The 19,054-nt window shown below is 34.7% G+C and overlaps 1 protein-coding gene across 15 annotated transcripts in view; it reads right to left on the reverse strand.

Annotated features, from left to right (window-relative positions):
- CCDC7 (coiled-coil domain containing 7) overlaps positions 1-19,054 on the reverse strand; it is a 481,360-nt gene that overhangs the window by 301,401 nt on the left and 160,905 nt on the right. For 14 of the 15 annotated variants that reach the window (XM_035729112.1, XM_035729118.1, XM_035729115.1 and 11 more), the window contains 2 exons: positions 14,713-14,931; positions 5,270-5,307 (listed from right to left, as the gene is read on the reverse strand). In XM_035729112.1, the coding sequence (XP_035585005.1) occupies positions 5,270-5,307; positions 14,713-14,931 (257 nt within the window). Of the gene's footprint in view, positions 1-2,544; positions 2,641-5,269; positions 5,308-14,712; positions 14,932-19,054 lie in introns of all 15 variants that reach the window. The other variant, XM_035729120.1, reaches the window with a different exon arrangement.

Genomic DNA, 19,054 nt, shown 5'->3' on the forward strand with positions numbered 1-19,054 from the left:
CCCCTACCTAAGGAAATAGGTAGAGCAACTTAGTAACAAACTCAATCCTTCTTTTTCTTTTTTTTTTAAGATTTTATTTATTCATTTGAGAGAAAGATAGACAGAGAGAGCATAAGCAGGGGGAGTGGCAGAGGGAGAGGGAGAAGCAGACTCCCCGCTGAGCTAGGAGCCCGATGTGGCACTCGATCCCTGGACCTGGAGATCATGACCTGAGCTGAAGGCAGATGCTTGCTTAGCCATCTGAGCCACCCAGGTGCCCCAATCCTTATTTTTCATGTGTACATGCCCACAAGAAGGAGCTAAATCTAAAAGAAAAATATCTGATCTAAAAAAGTCAATCAAGAATGTATGATCTTTGTGTCTCCTATGGTCTTGGGTCCATCTCCATTCTATTCCACTATGAACGAACTAGATGTTTAACAGGGAATTTATCTAAAAGACAGAGAAGCCATTGTTGCTCATCAAGACTATTCTACTTGCCATCTAAGCCAGTTTCTAAGCCAGTTTCTTTAAAAACAACCTCCACAGTGCTTGTCAATCCAGTTTCCCCTTGTTGTTCACAAGTTATAGGATGGCATAACCTGTAAGGGCCTCTCTGCATTGGTTGAATTCCAATGTACTTTGGAACTAAAGAGTGAAAGAAAAGATTATTTCAAGATAAATATTTTATTCCCATTTTTTTTTTACTCCCCACTTTGATCTCAGTGTATGAATGGACAAATCAGACTGTTCATTTAAAAGATGGACATTGTCTTTGCATCAGATTCTTCTGCAAACATCCTCTTCTAACCCTGCAGGTGACTTCTGAGGGAAAAAGAGTAACTTTGGGGTCCCTGCTAAATTTATCGCTCCAAAAAAATGACAAGCTGGCTCATCTCCAAGAAGGAATAACAGATCTCAGTTTGTGAGGCATGAACATGTCTGACCTTGGGAAATGGTTGGAGGTGGTGATATCAAGGGAGATAATGAATAAATTCCTCTCTTACTGCAGATATTGTACAGATATTCCAAAACAGCCTTCTTTGGCTGTCCAGGAAGTAAAGCTTATAATCTGTGAATTTATTTATTTATGCTGGTTTTGCACCCACACCTACCCCAGCTGGGGACCCTACTGTCATCTTTCTCCCAGGCAATACTGTAGAAATTGTTATGATCAGGACCAGGTGTCAGCTGGAGCTAATGGAGAGACCTATTAGTGAGACCCCAAGACCAAGAAGTAGACAGAGGACAGACAAATCTCTGTTATGGCATGGCCCTGGTAGTTCTCTCCATTCTCCCTTTTGGTGTTTTGGCAGAGCTGGCTCACCAGGACTGTTGAATGGAAAAATAACTCTCACTGATACCAGCTATGTTAACATACAAAATGCCTACTACTCCAGGAGCATCCTTTTTCTAACAAGACCGTTGACCCAAGCAGGAATCTCTCACTGTTACATGGTTTGACTAGGTGCTCTCTATCCCCTCCCAATGCCTCTATAATTTTGTAGGATTATGTGAGGAGCAAGTCCCTCTCAGGAGCACTTTCCATGGTGAATTCGATATACTTTCCTGCAGAATAATGACAGCTCAGGAGATATTGTACCCTCTACTGTTTCTTAGTTTGTAAGCTTTCCTCTATAAAATCTAACTAATGTCTATAATTTGGACCACAAGTAATATGTTACTTGTGCAACCATTAATTGGGGAAATTATAAAGTCTCCTTTAGGGTTTTTAAAAAGGTAAATCTCCATTTGTAGCTTATTGGAAAGAGGCAAAAAATTATGACAGGTTTTTTTTTATTTCATAGTTAGACATCCCTTTTCTTGATACATAATAATCATCCTTGACCACCAATCTAAATTAGCCTTCCCTGTGACTCCCTATCAGAAAGGGAGTTTTGTTCTCTTCATTTATTACTCTCTAAAATTATCTTGTTCATGTATTCTTACTTGTTTTTTTGCCTGTCTTCCCCACTGTAATGTAAACACCACAAGAAAAGAAAGCTTATTTTTGTTATTTATCAGTAAAACCCAATGTTCAAAAGAGTACCTGGATCATGGAACACTACATCCAAAACTAATGACGTAATGTATGGTGATTAACATAACAATAAAAATTAAAAAAAGAGTACCTGGCATATGAAGGTGACAATATTTGTTGAATGATTGAGTTTAGCGAATAAATGAATGAATAAATGTAATAGCTAATCATCTAATCTATGGGAAAAAATGGACACATTAATACACTTCCTCTTTTGTATATGTTTTTTGTGCTTAGTGTTGGGGGAAAGTTGTAAAAAAAGGATTTAGAAAGAATTAGGTTGGATGTATAACTCTTAAAAATAAAACACCAAGAAACAGTTTACATTTTCATATCCAAAAAGTGTAAATTTCAATGCTATAAAACATTTAAGAAAAGCTAACACCACGTTTGATGTGAAACACTAAATTATTAACATCTATTGTGTTTGATTAAATATTTGCCACTAACTCATTCCCTAACCAAAACAAATTGCTAAATGTTGTAAAGTGCAAAAAATAAATGTACTTTATTGTAATCAATACCATGTGTCTGTTCAGGTGGGATCTCCTTACTTCGCTCCCATCCACTCTGAAGGTTTGGGAGACTTTTCCAAAGTATTTCAGAAATTCTATTAGGATCTAAGAAGTAACCCAAAATGAAGTTTCATGAATAATATAGTGCCATGTGCTTAATAGTTTGATTTTTTATTATATTTAGCAATATTCAACCTACAGCTATTAAGGGAAATTCTATAAAATCTATCAAGCTAAAGCAACCTTTCTCATGTCATATCTCCCATTTTTTCCTCAGTTTAAACTAAAAAAAAAATTACTCGTCTTTCCCTGGCACACTGTGTAGATTCTAAACACCCTTGTTTTTGTTTCAACTGTTCAGTCCACCTGTTCCTCATATTTCCGTGTTAAAATCCAACCCACCTGTCCTTCTTAAATTAAATACTGTTACACTCATTCAAGCCAGAAATAACTTTTCCTCCTTTTTGCTGCAACCTTTTGGTAACCTTTTATAGAATGCATCTTCTGCATTATACTGCACTTATTTTTGCGCATGTCTTGTCTGCCTTACTAGAACATTTAATGCATTGAGGGCAAGGATGATACAGTTGTCATCTTTATATTCCTCATACTATCTAGCACGCGATCCCTGGACCTGGACCTAGCACTGTGCCTTGCACAGCATGGAAATTCAGTCCATATTTCCCTATTTGAACTAAACTGAATTGAATAATCTTCCTCCTAAAGTTAGGGAACATTTATATGAATTAACACTAATAGGGGGGAAGCCATTTAAGAGGAATTTTTTTATATTCATTCTATGACCTTTTTCTGTTCTCGATGTCTTATATTCCCTATCATCCTTAGTCCATTATTCCCCATCCAACCCTTCTTCCATTCTTCCACTTCCCACTATTACTCTTATTAACTGTGACTTATCAGCCAAGTAGAATGGGGGCTGGCAAGAGTAGTAACTCACAGTAACACTATCATAACCCATCTTCAAGATTTTTCCAAAAGCTCATAAAAAGTAACTTAGACTGCCTTACTCTCTCATAGAGACTAGAAATTCTCTTTAAAATACTTCTGTTTAAGCCAATATTTCTACTTCCTCAGATTCACCAAATATAGTCTATCAAATTCAGCAGCAGGATCTAAACGCCCAATATTAAAACAACTTATATGAAAAGTTATTACTTCATGTTCTTCACGGTGACATTAGCTTTCCAGCATTTTCCCCAATGCCTATTACTTCATGATGTTTCCATTGAAAAACTATAGTAGTATGCCATGCTCTACCATAGTCTTAACATGAATAAAAGAGTATCATGCTTTATTTGTTCCTATTTCTACAGTTCATAAGCTGGTTAAGCTCCAATTAAAGTTGAAGATAATTATTAATACTTTTTCTTATACCTTCTCAAATATTCATAATACTGATCAGATATAATCATAATGCAAAGTAATAAATGACAAGAACTCTACCCATAAGTTTGCAAAGCAACAAATAAATGTCTATCTTCTCTTGAAATATTAAAAACATACTTTTAAAAATATAATCACTACTGACATTAAAATGGACCCTTTCAAAACTTTTAGACCTTAATCATAATATTTATTACCTAATTCTTGCTAATTCATCTGGGTCTATAATCTAGAAATATTAAAAATAGTAATGAAGCAGAGAAATGCACATTTCTAAATAATTCTTTCCTCTTTTCTGCATGACAATCAAAGCCAAAATTTTATATTAAGCTATGTATAATTAAAGAATAAGTGCCTCATGTACATTGAATTTGAATTCTCAAAAATTCAAGTGAATGACTGAAAGGAAACACTGCCATAGTTTATTCTCATTGAAGAGCAACCTAACTCTTATTGACAGAATTTACTGTTCCACTAATCTATCTGGTTCAGGCTTTCTGTTTCTTGACAGGTTTGTGAAAAGGTCTGTGAATCATAACATGTTAATCAAACAGACTCACTCACTAATGAAACTGTAAGATTTAATCGGTTAAATCAACCAACTCAATTATTTACGTGCATGCATATGCATATACATAAAGTGATTAAGCAAAAATGAAATGCAAAAAAATTTAAGTGTTTTATGTATTGAGGTCATGACTCAGTGAGGTAAGTAATCCCACCCATAAGTATTTTTCTGAAAATAAATAAAAATTGTTTTCACACAAAAACCATTTTAAAAAAGGGTCATATTCAGGGGCGCCTGAGTGGCTCAGTCAGTTAAGCGTCTGCCTTGGGCTCAGGTCATGATCTCAGGGTCCTGGGATTAACCACCCCCCCCACCCAGTCTGGCTCCCTGCTCAGCAGGGAGTCTGCTTCTCCCTTTCCCTCTGTCCCTCCCCCCACTTGTGCTCTCAAATAAATAAATAAAATCTTTAATAAGAAATGGGTCATATTCAGTTTCTCATTATCTGAAAATTTAATTGTTGCTCAGGGAGGCAGGGGGTGGGGTGGGGATGTGGGGAGGAAAGTGGCTTTGTACCATACCTAGTCCTTAGTTTAAACTTTTCACTTAAAATTTTTGATTTTTCACAGCATCCAAAACTGTTGGTCTTTGACAACATCTAAAGTTTTAAACATTTTCTATTTAAAATTAGTTCCGAAGAGTACAATATTGTAAGCAAAGATATAAATAAAGGAGTTTTATGATACTGAATTTAGAATGGCTATTTCACCATTTAGGTATATAAATTGATAAAGATTAGAAAAAGAATATTTTTAAATGTTTTACCTTTTGTCAGTTGGGCTTCCATTTGGGACACTTGAGATCTGTGATAAAGAAAACTAAATTTAAATACACTAAACATGCACACCAAATGTTCATACTAAATTATTTTAAAAAAATCATTCAAAGCAGGTTTTTAAATACGACAATTTTGTAAGATTAAGGTATCAAAAAAGCTAAGAAATGATCATACCTGGCATTGGAAGAAACACTGTAGAAGATGAACTACTACCAAAATTGTATTTCTAAATGAGTGCAAAAAGGGCTTTATATTTATAGTAAATGCACTTGATCTTAGCCAAAAGGCCGAGAAGCGATTATATTTATAGTAAATAAACATTATTTTAAACATATCCATTACATAATTATTTAATCTTTTTAATATTCTTTTTGAAGCATTTATAATTCAAATGCCAAGAGTATACTAATATGGTGGTACTAACACAGAGTATACTAATGATAGTATTTTTTTAATTTAAAAAAATTGTAAAAGTATATTGAGAATGCATGCTCAAAATATACTTACTGAGGTGTGTGATCAAAAATATAAGAAACCAATGACCTCAGGAGTGTGATTTTATTAATAACTTACCCCTTGGGAAGATAACATGTTTTCCTATAGCATATTGTTGATTCTAGATTTTATCCCAGGCCTGAATTTTACCTAACTCAGTTTCTTTCATACAGAGACTAGCTAGCTTTATCCTTATTCACCTGTGTCAAAGACTTCTGATGTTCACCAAACTAATTTTCTTTTCTTAAGGCACATTACTGGTCTATATTTCTAAGTCCCTCCTACAGTTAAATGTGGTAAATTAATTATGAGAGAAAATGGTGTGTACCACTTCCAGCCTGGTCAATGAAAACTGATTCATGTTTGGTCTTCCATCTTCTCTTCTGGTAGCTGGGTATCTATGCTTAATGTGGCCCAGGAAGCCAATGTAAGATGGCAAAACCTCCATATGCCAGGATACTGGAATGACCCTGTAGAGCAGGACTCCCTAACACAAACATGGACCCTGAACTTCCTGGAAGTATTTACATGACGAAATAATTTTCTATCGTATGTGAGCCATTACACATTCTGGGCCTATATGTGATAAGAGTTAGTCTATATATTAAGTAATATACAACCATGGGTTTTCATATGGACTATGTAGATAACTGGACAGAACTAAATGATAACATGATAATGATAACATTCACACAGTGCTTCATGATATACAAAAGCATTTGATAAACATTATCTCATTTTACTCTAGCATGTTTTTAAAGTATTATCATCCTCCTATATCTAAGGGTTTTATAGAAAAATATGTTCAGCTCCTGACACATAGAAAAGATAATAGGTCTTACCCTAACCTCTAATTTTAAAAAGACTACTATTTCAATAAGCAACTTTAAAAACAGGTATGAAAACAAAGACATGTTAATCAAACAGACTTCTTAAATATGTCATAACATGTTAATCAAACAGACTCACTCACTTCTTAAATATGTCATTAAGATATACATATGACCAAGCTTTTGTGTAATGCAATCTAATGTCCAGTAGTAGGAGTTCTAAATATTTTTCTTTCACTCCTTTTAAATTTTAAGTTTCTATCACCAGTAGCACAGGGTGATAAGCTGGCTTCCCTATGAAGCTAGGCCCAAGAGCACTGGGAACATGCCACCTCATTTGAGAAAACTCTCTCTTGATATTAGCGATATCCCAGCTCCACAGCCAAACAAGGCATTGTGATATCTAGGACAGCTATATCAGCAAAAGAAATGAAATATATTTATAGTTACAATATATAGGTAAGACCTTATGAATTATGGGATCAATACAAAGCAGTTCTTCCTTTCTGACAATTGAAAACCAAACTACTTAACTTAGCATTCAGTTCAAGAGTTTTCACAATCTCATATCAATCTATTTGTGGGCAATCTCTAAAATGGCTCCCAGTGATGCCTGTTTCATGGTATTCATGCCTGTTGTATTACCCTCCCTTGTTTTTGGGCTGGCCCTCATGACTACTTCTACTTCTAATGAATAGGATATGGCAAAAGTGATAGGATATCACTTCTGAGATTAGATTCTACCTTTCTCCCTCCCTCCCTGCTGCTTTCCCTCTCTTTCTCCCTGTTTCTGCCCTTGCTTGCATGTTCTAAGTAGCTTTATGGAAAGGCCTCCAAGGCAAGGAACTGATGTCCCCAAGCAACATCCAGCAAATATCTGAGGCCCAACAATAGTTACATGAGTATATACTGAGCCCAGAAGTATATCCTCCTCCAGTTAGGTCTTGAGACAAATGCAGCCAAGGCCAACATTGACATTGAAAATCTGATTTTACCACTTTACTGCCCAGCTCTTGTTTTTCTTTGACAGTGATAGTGCTGTGACTCAGATAGAGTCAGATTCATCACTGGACTCCAGAACACTCACCCAGGACCTCAATTTTTTTGCATTTTTTAAGCCATTGTCTTAACTCCTGATTAATTGAGGATCCATTGGTGAGTCCAACTCCTAAACCATTGTTCCATGCAAATGTCCACTGAAGCTAGTAGGGACAGATTTTGATTCTTAAGATTCTGAGTATACTCCAGAATCTGGTTAAAGTCTCAGATAAGTGGAGGCTGGATTAGATTTCCAGGCTTCTCTATCTGTAAGAGGCTAATCTGTAAGGAACAGAAGCTATGTTTGAGTCCTAAGTTTGTTTTTTTTTTTAAAGATTTATTTATTATTTATTTTGAGAGAGTGAGAATGAGAGAGAGAGAGAGAGTACATGAGAGGGGGGAGGGTCAGAGGGAGAAGCAGACTCCCTGCTGAGCAGGGAGCCCGATGCGGGACTCGATCCCAGGACTCCAGGATCATGACCCGAGCCGAAGGCAGTTGCTTAACCAACTGAGCCACCCAGGCGCCCTGAGTCCTAAGTTTTCTGTTTAAGTATAAAGGTACCAAAAGTTAAGAACATGGGAGCTTCTCAATTGACTGAAAACCTTTGAAACCTCTCCCTTCCCATCACTAATGTTTCTCTTTCCTCTTTTTATCACCTTCAATCTTCACTAAGGTTCTCTTGAATCCTTTGGTATGTCCCTCTTTAACCACCAACCTCCCTCACCCTTCTGCCTACCCTGCCAGGCTTTCCCTTTCCAACTTGAGCCCCTCAGTTCCCTATAGTCACTTAAACATTAAGCCCCCATACCCCCTATGAAGAGATCTCAAGAGACTCAGACCCCCAAATGCAACCGTTTCAGGTTGAAAAGAGAGAAAGAGGCTATTTGTAAACAAAATTAGTGATTTGTCCACTTGATGAGCCAGATAGCCACTAGACATCTTCTCAGTCACTCACCTAAAACTTAGTCCACAACTTCATTAGATTACATATCAAGGCAAAAAGTCTCTTCCACAAATATTGACAAACATGTAACCTTAGCTTGTCCCAGTTGCCAGAAACACAATTTGAATAAAAATATAAAGTTGAAAAAAGATAAGAGCTAACTCTTCCATATAAACCAGTTGTTTGTATTATGTTTTACTGATTCAAGGCTAAAATTTTAGAATGAAAGTATTAAGATCTCTTTTTGCATCTGTTTGTATGTTTGTTTATATGTATGTGTATTATATACGTGTGCTACTTTTTCCTCCAAATGATATCATCAAATTACTTGATAAAATCTCTTAGAATTCTATTCAAATTAGCTTAGAGATGAATGAGTGCCATTATAAATTAAGTATTTCTAAGACAACTCCCAAAAATACAAAAACTAACACAAATATTTTGGTGGGGTTTTTTTTAGATTCATAGGATCTGGAATATAAATTGGTAAATAAAGCTAGTTTTTAAATTGTTGTTAAAATAAAAGGAAGCATACACTGAGATGTGAGCTTTAATGCATGCAGATATAAAATTTTTTTCTGCCTAAGTTCACTAGTCAAACAAGCTTACGTTATAGCTGCTAAATGTTTACAATTATAAACTATAAATCTAACCTAAGAACAAAATGTACAATAAAAATGGATTGCTCCAAAACCATAGGATATAAAATCAATGCACAGAAGTCTGTTGCATTTCTGTACACTAATAATGGAGCAGCAGAAAGAGAAATCAAGGAATCAATCCCACTTACAATTGCACCAAAACCCATAAGATACCTAGGAATAAACCCAATGAAAGAGGTCAAAGATCTGTATTCTGAAAACTATAGAACACTTATAAAAGAAATTGAGGAAGATACAAACAAATGGAAAAACATTCCATGCTTCTGGAATGGAATAACAAATATTGTTAAAATGTCTATTATACAAAAACAATGAATCATGGATCACTACATCAAAAACTAATGATGTATTGTATGGTGACTAACATAACATAATAAAATTTTTTAAAAAAATGTCTATGCTACCGAAAGCAATCTATACATTCAATGTAATGAAATCAAAATACCACCAGCATTTTTCACAGAGCTGGAACAAACAATCCTAAAATTTGTATGAAACCAGAAAAGATCCTGAATAGCCAGAGGAATGTTGAAAAAGAAAACCAAAGCTGGTGGCATCACAATGCCAGACTTCAAGCTCTATTACAAAGCTGTGATCACCAAGACAGCATGGTACTGGCACAAAAACAGACATATAGACCAATGGAACAGAGTAGAGAGCCCAGATATGGACCCTCAACTCTATGGTCAAATAATCTTCGACAAAGCAGGAAAAAATACGCAATGGAAAAAAGACAGTCTCTTCAATAAATGGTGCTGGGAAAATTGGACAGCTATATACAGAAGAATGAAACTTGACCATTCTCTAACACCATACACAAAGATAAACTCAAAATGGATGAAAGACCTCAATGTGAGACAGGAATCCATCAAAATCCTAGAGGAGAACATAGGTAGTAACCTCTTTGACATCGGCTACAGCAACTTCTTTCAAGATACATCTCCAAAGGCTAGTGAAACAAAAGCAAAATGAACTTTTGAGACTTCATCAAGATAAAAAGCTTCTGCACAGCCAAGGAAACAGTCAACAAAACAAAGAGGCAACCCACAGAATGGGAGAAGATATTTGCAAATGACACTACAGACAAAGGGCTGGTATCCAAGATCTAAAAAGAACTTAAACTCAACACCCAAAAAAACAAATAATCAAGTCCAAAAATGGGCAGAAGACATGAACAGACACTTCTCCAAAGAAGACATACAAATGGCTAACAGACACATGAAAAAATGTTCATCATCATTAGCCATCAGGGAAATTCAGATCAAAACCACATTGAGATACTACCTTACACCAGTTAGAATGGCAAAAATTGACAAGGCAAGAAACAACGAATGTTGGAGAAGTTGTCCACTTCCTTTTAAAATCCAATTTTAGTAAGAATCCTAATAAGTCAATTTAGCAACAGTGCCCCATTCTCCATAATTAATCTCCCTCAATACTTAATCAGGTTCCTCATCCTTCACTATCCCCCAGGTGATAGCTGATCACTCTTTTTTGAACACTGCATCAAAAACTAACAATGTACTGTATGGTGACTAACATAACATAATAAAATTAAATTAAATTTAAAAAAAATAAAATAAAGATTTTACTTATTTATTTGACAGAGAGAGAGAGCACAAGCAGGCAGAGCGGGAGAGGGAGAAGCAGGTTCCCTGGTGAGCAGGGAGCCAGATGTGGGGCTTGATCCCAGAACCCTGGGATCACGACCTGAGCCAAAGGCAGTCGCTTAACCAACTGAGCCACCCAGGCACTTCTATAGCTGATCACTCTTGCCTATCTTTGGCAAAGATCCTGTTAGGTCAGTTCAGCCAGAATCTCCCTTACACCCCCAGTGTTTCCTCTTAGTAATTTTCCACTGTCCACCAACCTACTCTTCGGCTATAAATTCCTACTTTCCCATGGCGTATTAGGAATTGAACACAGTTCTATACTGAGGTCTCTTTTCTTGTATTGCAATGGCTTTGAACAAAAATCTGTTTTAACCACTTGACTGCCCAGCTCTGATTTTTCTTTGATAACACTTTGATTGCATCTTTGTGAGACACCATGAACTAGAGGACCTAGCTAAGCCTTCTTTCTGGATTTCTGACTCACAGATACTATTAAATAATACATGTTTGTTGTCTAAGCCACTAAGTTTTGGAGTAATTTATTATGTACCAAAAGATAACATAGTACTTTTTGTTCTTCATTCATTTTTTAACCAGATGAATTTTAAGAAACAAGGGAGGGAGAAACAGTGTTGAAAACAAAGAGAGCAAATTATGCAAAATCATGAAGGTGACAGAAAACATAGTGTGTTCCATGAACTTAAGGAAGTTCAATGTAGCTAAAGCATAAATATATGTTTGTACATGTGTGTGCACACTCATGCTTACGAAGTCATGTGCAATGAATGGGTGGGGGGGTGAGGGCTAATTAAAAATGAGGCTGGCATCTCAAGAAAGGACCAGATCTGACACCTTAACCCATAATTAGGAATTTGTACTTCAACCAAAGAATAATGGGAATCATTAAAGATTTTAGGCAAGAAGGTTAACATGAACAGATTTCAATTTGAAAGATGACTAGACATCAACATGGAAACTGGACAGAAGACAGTAAATTCTGGACAAAAGAACAGCAATTAGAATCCTGGTAGCATCCTGGGAATTGCCAGGAAAACCGGAAAAAATGGGCAAAATTTTATGGCTAATAATTGGATTGATTAAAAAAAAAAAGAGAGACAAAAATGATTCTAGTTTCAGCAATTAGGTGTATGAGGATGCCAGGAAATTGTGACTAGTGGGAGAATAAGCAGTCTAAGAAGAAAGCAATTAGTTCCTTTTAGAACATGATGAGTTCTAGATGCTGTGGACTATTTCAGTAGGTAAATTCAGTAAGCTGATAGATAATAGGTCTGGCAATTAAGTGATATTTGGGTTTGACACAAGATTTATTTGGCACTTGAAGCCATAAAGGTATATAAGCATGCTCAGAAAGAGTATGTGGAATAAAAAGAGAATCCAGGAGAGGAAACTCAGAGAAACACCAACAGTTAAAAAATGGGCAGTACAAGAGGAGACCAAAACACAGAAATATAAAGAAAACCAAGTAATTATTCTGTCTCTAAAACAAAATGCAGACTACATTAAAAATAAATGGTCAGGGGGCACCTGGGTGGCTCAGTGGGTTAAGCGTCTGCCTTCGGCTCATGTCATGATCCCAGAGTCCTGGGATCAAGCCCCACATCAGGCTGCCTGCTCAGCGAGGACTCTGCTTCTCCTTCTCCATCTGCCCCTCCCCCTGCTTCTGTTCTCTCTCTCTCTCACTCCCTCAAATAAATAAATAAGATCTTAAAAAAAAAAAGAAAGAAGGAAAGAAATGGTCAAACATGATCAAGTAATGCTAAGAGGATAATTGAGATAAAACTATAAAGCATCCTTCAGAATAAGATCAAGCAAATTTGTTGTGACCTTGGCAAAAATAGTTTTAATATAGTAGTTGGGAAAAAAGGTTACACTTAAGTGAAGAATTACTATAAGGACATGGAGACAGTGAGTATGAACAACTTCTATTCCATCAAAAGCCTCAGTAATGATTCCTGTTTCATTATTACCAGAGCAGGCCAATCCAAATAAATGATACTATATACAACATCCATGCAAAGAACCTAGTATATAGTAGGTGTTTTATAAGGATTGTTAAACTGAATATTTAATAGAAGAGGTGTGTGTTAATCTATTTAAAAACCACTAAAATTAAAAATCACTTGCCCAGGTTGCAGGTGATGAAGTTACCTGGTAAAATGCTTCAGGTAATGAAGTTGCTCTTTCAAAATCATCTTACTTTTTAATCTAACATTTTCTATTTAACTCGTCATATATGACAGACTTTATTTTGGTTATGGGGAAAATCCTGGGAAATAAAAAAACACTAGCCTATTAACAAAGTGAGGGTTCAAATGCAGCCACACAGACAGGAAAAGAAGATATCCTGACATGATTTTGAAGCCAGAAAGACCTACGTTTGAAGTCTAATTCAACATTACTATGATGTTGCATAGTTCGTTTATTTAGGCTCCAGTTTCATCTTCAAAATGGGGGTGCTTATAGCTATCTTGCTACTTATTGTGTAAATGATTGGTACCTATTACTTACTGTGTAAATGACTAGCACATATACATAAGATCACCAGCATATTTTATAATGATAGAGGATATAAAATGCCTAGCACATTTTAAATTGTGTTGCCACACTTTATCTTTGTTTTAAGCCAGTTCACAGAAACATGCATTTCTAAAAAATTTGCTTTTGTATTCAATTCAGGGCAAAAAACAAAAACAAAAAAACCCTAATAACCTTAATAATTTCTTTTTCACTAAGAGCAATTTTTTATCTTTCCAAGAAGAAACTGACATAGTTTGCAATTAAAATTATATACAATGGATTAAATAGATGTTGGGGATCAAGGAGAGCACTTGTGATGAGCACCAGATGTTATATATGAGTTGAATCACTAAAGTGTACACCTGAAATTAACATTACACTGTATGTTAACTAACTGGAATTTAAATAAAAACTTAAAAATTTATATACAAAAAAGATTAAAATAAGGATAAAATTACTGTGTGATGATAGTCTCCTTTAAAAAGCTAGAGTATCGGCCTTTAATTTTACTTTATTAATTTCCCATTTGCTAGTTTTACTATGCTATCTCTTATACACATAAACTCTCATTCTGAAAACAAGAAGGACACTAAAGAATATAAAATATTAAAGAAACGAGGGACCTGATAATACCTATCCTGCTAGAACAAAGACAAGCAAAATTATATTCTTGACAGTTTTGCTTTACTTCTTGAACTTTTTCCATTAATTGTTAATAAAGTTGCTTCTGTGTAGACTGTTATTTTCTTCTAAGGCAAGATTAATAACTCTCAATGTTCAAGAAAGAGCTTCTGAATCTACTGCACAACACAAACAAAAATACATTTTTTCAAGAATTTTTCCCCACAGATAATAGCTACACTTGCAGCGAGCAAAGCATAACATACATACTTAACAAGTCACTATATTGTACACCTGAAACTAATACAACATTGTGTGTCAACTGTACTTCAGTAAAAAGATAAATTTGAAAATGTTTCCCCATAGTTTAGCATTTATATTTAATTTTGTTAATTTATAGCAAAAATCTTTAGTCTATGAAATCCTATTTTTTTCTGGCTCTCAAATCTCGGGTGTTTATATCATCATTCAAAACCAATACATACCTAATTTATAAATTTGTATTCAAGACAATAAATTGCTATAACCAAAGGTAAAAGACAAAAGGTCCAAGCAAAAAAACAGGGCATAGAGTTTTTTTGAAATAATGTATGCAAATGAAGTAAACAACAATATAAAAGAAAATCTTACAGCACAGATTACTGTTTTTTCTGACTCTACTGTTTTCTCTATTTCAGTAATTTCCTTACCTGGGGATGTTCTTGGATTTTAGAATTTGTCTTTTGTCCACCTGAATCTGTAACTAGTGATTTCCTTCTTCTTCTCCCCAATGGTATATCTTTTGAATCTTCAACTTTTATTTTACTAATACCCATTTCCATTGTTGTCTTGGTCTTCCCTTCACTTTTAAGTAATTCTTTCCCTTGATTTAGGAAATAGTCAAGTTGATGCTTTGCTCTTTCAGCTTCCTGTTTTTAAAAAAGTAATGGTTTATCAAGCATTATGTGTGACATTTTTCTGTCAATATTACAACTTTCAGGAATAAGAATATATGCATGTCCACATTACTTCTCAATTTTATTTTTACTAAATTGGAGAAGCTGAATTAAACCACTGGTATAGTCCATAGTTGAATTAACCCATAGATTAAAATTAAAAACTGAAGAAATGCTGTCCACTTTGAGGTCTATTTTTATATCCCAGGAAGTTCTCCTATTATTTTTTTTCTCCTATTATTTTTTTAAAGCTCTAATTAATATAGAGGCATAATAAAACTAAATAAAAGTTATACATTAGAAAAGGTGATAGAATGTAACAAAGGTAATTAATACCTATAGTATCAAATAATAAAAGAAAATGTGGAAAATAATTTATTTCTTCTAGAATATAAGGTTTTTAAATGCTGCTTTTAATAATTTTTTACTTAGATCAACAAAAATAAAGTTCACAAATAATCTCACCACAAACAGAAAACTCACTGTTAAGATTTGATATATATCCTTTTTCATTATTTCTAAATATAACTAGTGCATATATGTATTTTTAAAATTTTTAGGCTCCTACTATACATACTTGATATGCTCTTTTTATTTAATAATGTCACAGATATGTTCCAATGACAATAAATGTACATCTAAATCAGAATAGCTGAGAGAAGTACATTTAATAGTATACTTTTATTCAGCAAATTTCTTATTAGGGACAATAAGAAATATTGGTAATATTATTGGTAATATTATTGGTAATTTAAAAATTTAAAAATTTTTGCTCTTAAAATTTTTTATATTATACATACTTGTACAAAATCCCTGTACACCCTTTTCTTCCTTATGATAAATTTTTGTAACTGCAATGATTCAATGAAAAGCCTATGTTGTCCCAAAACTTTTGCCATATATTTTCTTCCAGAGAAGTATTGATTCATAGTAATAGAATTATATAAAAAATTACTTATTTTAGCATATATCTGCAAATATTAGACATTTCTGTTCCTAAAATTTTTATTGAAATGGTAAGTAAAAAAAAAAAATCTATCGCACTGTCATTTTAAGTTGCATTTATTTGACAACTAGTGAGGTTGGATATATTCATATGCATTTATTGCCCTTGTGTGTTTCTAGGTTATGACCTCCCTTTTGTGTCTATTTGGGGAATATTTGGGGGAAGGGCATTCATATTTCTTATAGATTTGTAAAAGATCGTCATAGAAAACATTCTGTTAAGAATTTGCATTTATCTTTATATCTATATAAAGTATAATAAATAAATATATATATTTACCATACAAAAGTTTTAAATTAATAATAGCCAAATATATTGCAATATTCCTTTGCAATATGATGCTTAGAAAACCTTGCTCTAGCCAAGACCATGTAACTGTTACCCAGTGTTTATTCTAACATCATACTTCATTTATTAATTTTGGATCTTAAATCAAGCTGCAACTTATTTTGATGTATGTCACAAACTATTACATGAGAACTAGTTTTTCATAGTAGTTTACTTTTTGTGACTATTTTGTCTTTCTATAAAAAAGTTTCAATAACTAAAACTACAATATACTAAATTATTACATTCCTTTGAACCTGTTTCTGGATTTTTTATTCAGAACCAAATCCAGAACCACATTGCGTTAGTTATTAGAGTATGTTACATTACGTATTGATTTTTGAATGACCAAATCCTTATTATTCTTTTGTATAGTCACCAGTTTCTTATCTCAATATATTCTGTAATAATTCTGTTAAATTAAAAAATAATTCAATTTACATCCAGAAATAAATTGCTTTAAATCTATATATCAATTTGGAAAAAAGCAGAAGATTGAAATATTTATAATATTGAACCTTCAAAACCAAAAATATAAATTTCTATTTCTTCACTATTCATCTATATCCCTCAGTAAAGTATGTTTTACTTCATTTAAAAAAAAACTCTGTATGTTTTAAATATGCTACTCAGGTATTATAAATAGAATCATCTCTACACATGAAAAAATGCTCAACATCACTTGGCATCAGGGAAATACAAATCAAACCCACAATGAGATACCACCTCGCACCAGCTAGAATGGCAAAAATTAACAAGTCAGGAAACAAGAAATGTTAGTGAGGATACAGAGAAAGGCGAACTGTCTTACAGTGTTGGTGGGAATGCAAGCTGGTACAGCCACTCTGGGAAACAGTAGGGAGTTTCCTCAAAAAGTTAAAAACAGAGTTACCCTACAACCCCGCAATTGCACTACTGGGTATTTACCCAAAGGATACAAATGTAGTGATCTGAAGGGGCACCTGCACCCCAATGTTTATAGCAACAATGTCCACAATCCAAACTATGGAAAGAGCCCAGATGTCCGTTGACAGATGAATGGACAAGAATATGTGGTGTATATATATGTATATATATACACATATACACATACATACATACGATGGAATATTACCCAGCCATCAAAAAGGATAAAATCATACCATTTACATGACATGGATGGCACTGGAGGGTATTATGCTAAGTGAAATAAGTCAATCAGAGAAAGACAATTATCATATGGTTTCACTCATATGTGGAATTTAAGAAACAAAACAGGATCATAGAGGAAGGGAGGGAAAAATGAAGTAAGATGAAATTAGAGACAGAGACAAACCATAAGAGACTCTTAACTATGGGGAAAAAACTGAGGGTTGCTGGAGGGGAGGTGGGTGGGGGATGGGGTAACTGGGTGATGGGTGTTAAGGAGGGCACTTGATGTAATGAGCACTGGGTGTTATATGCAACAGATGAATAATTGAACTCTACATCTGAAATTAATGGTACACTATATGTTAACTAAATGAATTTAAATAAAATAAGCAAAATAAAATAAGTAAATAAATAGAATCATCTCCATTATGGTTTCTAAATGGTTGTTTTGTATAAAAAGGAAACCTATTGCTTTTTTCCTTTTCCTTTCTTTAAATTTTAACTCCTGTGTAGTTAATGTGCAGTGTTGTATTAGTTTCAGGTGTACAAAATGGTGATTTGCCATATATTACTCAGTGCTCATCAAGATAAGTGCACTCTTAATCCCCTTCCACTATTTCACACACCTTCCCAACCACCTCCCCTCTGGTAACCATCTGTTTGCTCTCTGAAGTTAAGAGTCTGTTTCTTGGTTTGTCTCTCTCTCTTCTTTTTCCTTTGTTTGTTTTTTCTTTTTTTAAAGATTTATTTGAGAGAGAGAGCACGAGCAGAGGGGAGAGGCAGAAGGAGAAGCAGGCTCACTGCTGAGTAGGGAGCCCGACATGGGACTGATTCCAGGGTCCCAGGATGATGACCTGAGCCGAAGGCTAATGCTTAACCGACTGAGCTACCCAGACGTCCCTGTTTGTTTTGTTTCTTAAATTCCACATATGAGTGAAATCATATAGTAACTGTCTTTCTCTGACTGGCTTACTTTGCTTACCATTATACTCTCTAGCTGCATCCATATTGTTGCAAATGGAAAGATTTTGTTCCTTTTTATTGCTGAATAATATTGCATTATATATACATAACATATATAGTCATATATGTAACACAACACATATAACATATATATATAACATACATGTTATATATATATAACATCTTTATCTATCAACCTTCAGTCATCTGCAGAACTCTCTGCCTATTGTTGACAGTATTTGGTCCCTGGCTGTGGTGGAGCACATTTTACAAGGTACACACCAGTCTATTAGTGAAATGAGACCTGCCACTGCTTCTGTGGCAGTGGACCAGTGCTGCATGGTTAGGGCACACAATTTTAACAAGGTTGCAGGTTGGGCTTCCATAGGGCCTGCCACCACTGCCAGGACCAAGAGGACCAAAATGAGTAGAAAACAAGAGAGGAGGTATTGGCGAAGTTGGCATGGGTCTTCTGGGGAAAGGACCCACAGCACTGGAACTGAGGCAAATGGGAAGTTTGGGTCTACTGAAGGGTGAGAGGGTGGGGCTTAGTGTAATGTACTGAATGTTGGCGTCATGCTGGTTCCTAGAGATGGCCTTATGTTTATGCTGGAAGGTAGGGAAGAGTGAAGACACCTAACACTTCCTTTGTTCCTAGAGGGGTTTCCC

This window comes from Zalophus californianus, chromosome 9 (assembly GCF_009762305.2).
Source record: "Zalophus californianus isolate mZalCal1 chromosome 9, mZalCal1.pri.v2, whole genome shotgun sequence".
NCBI lineage: Eukaryota > Metazoa > Chordata > Mammalia > Carnivora > Otariidae > Zalophus > Zalophus californianus.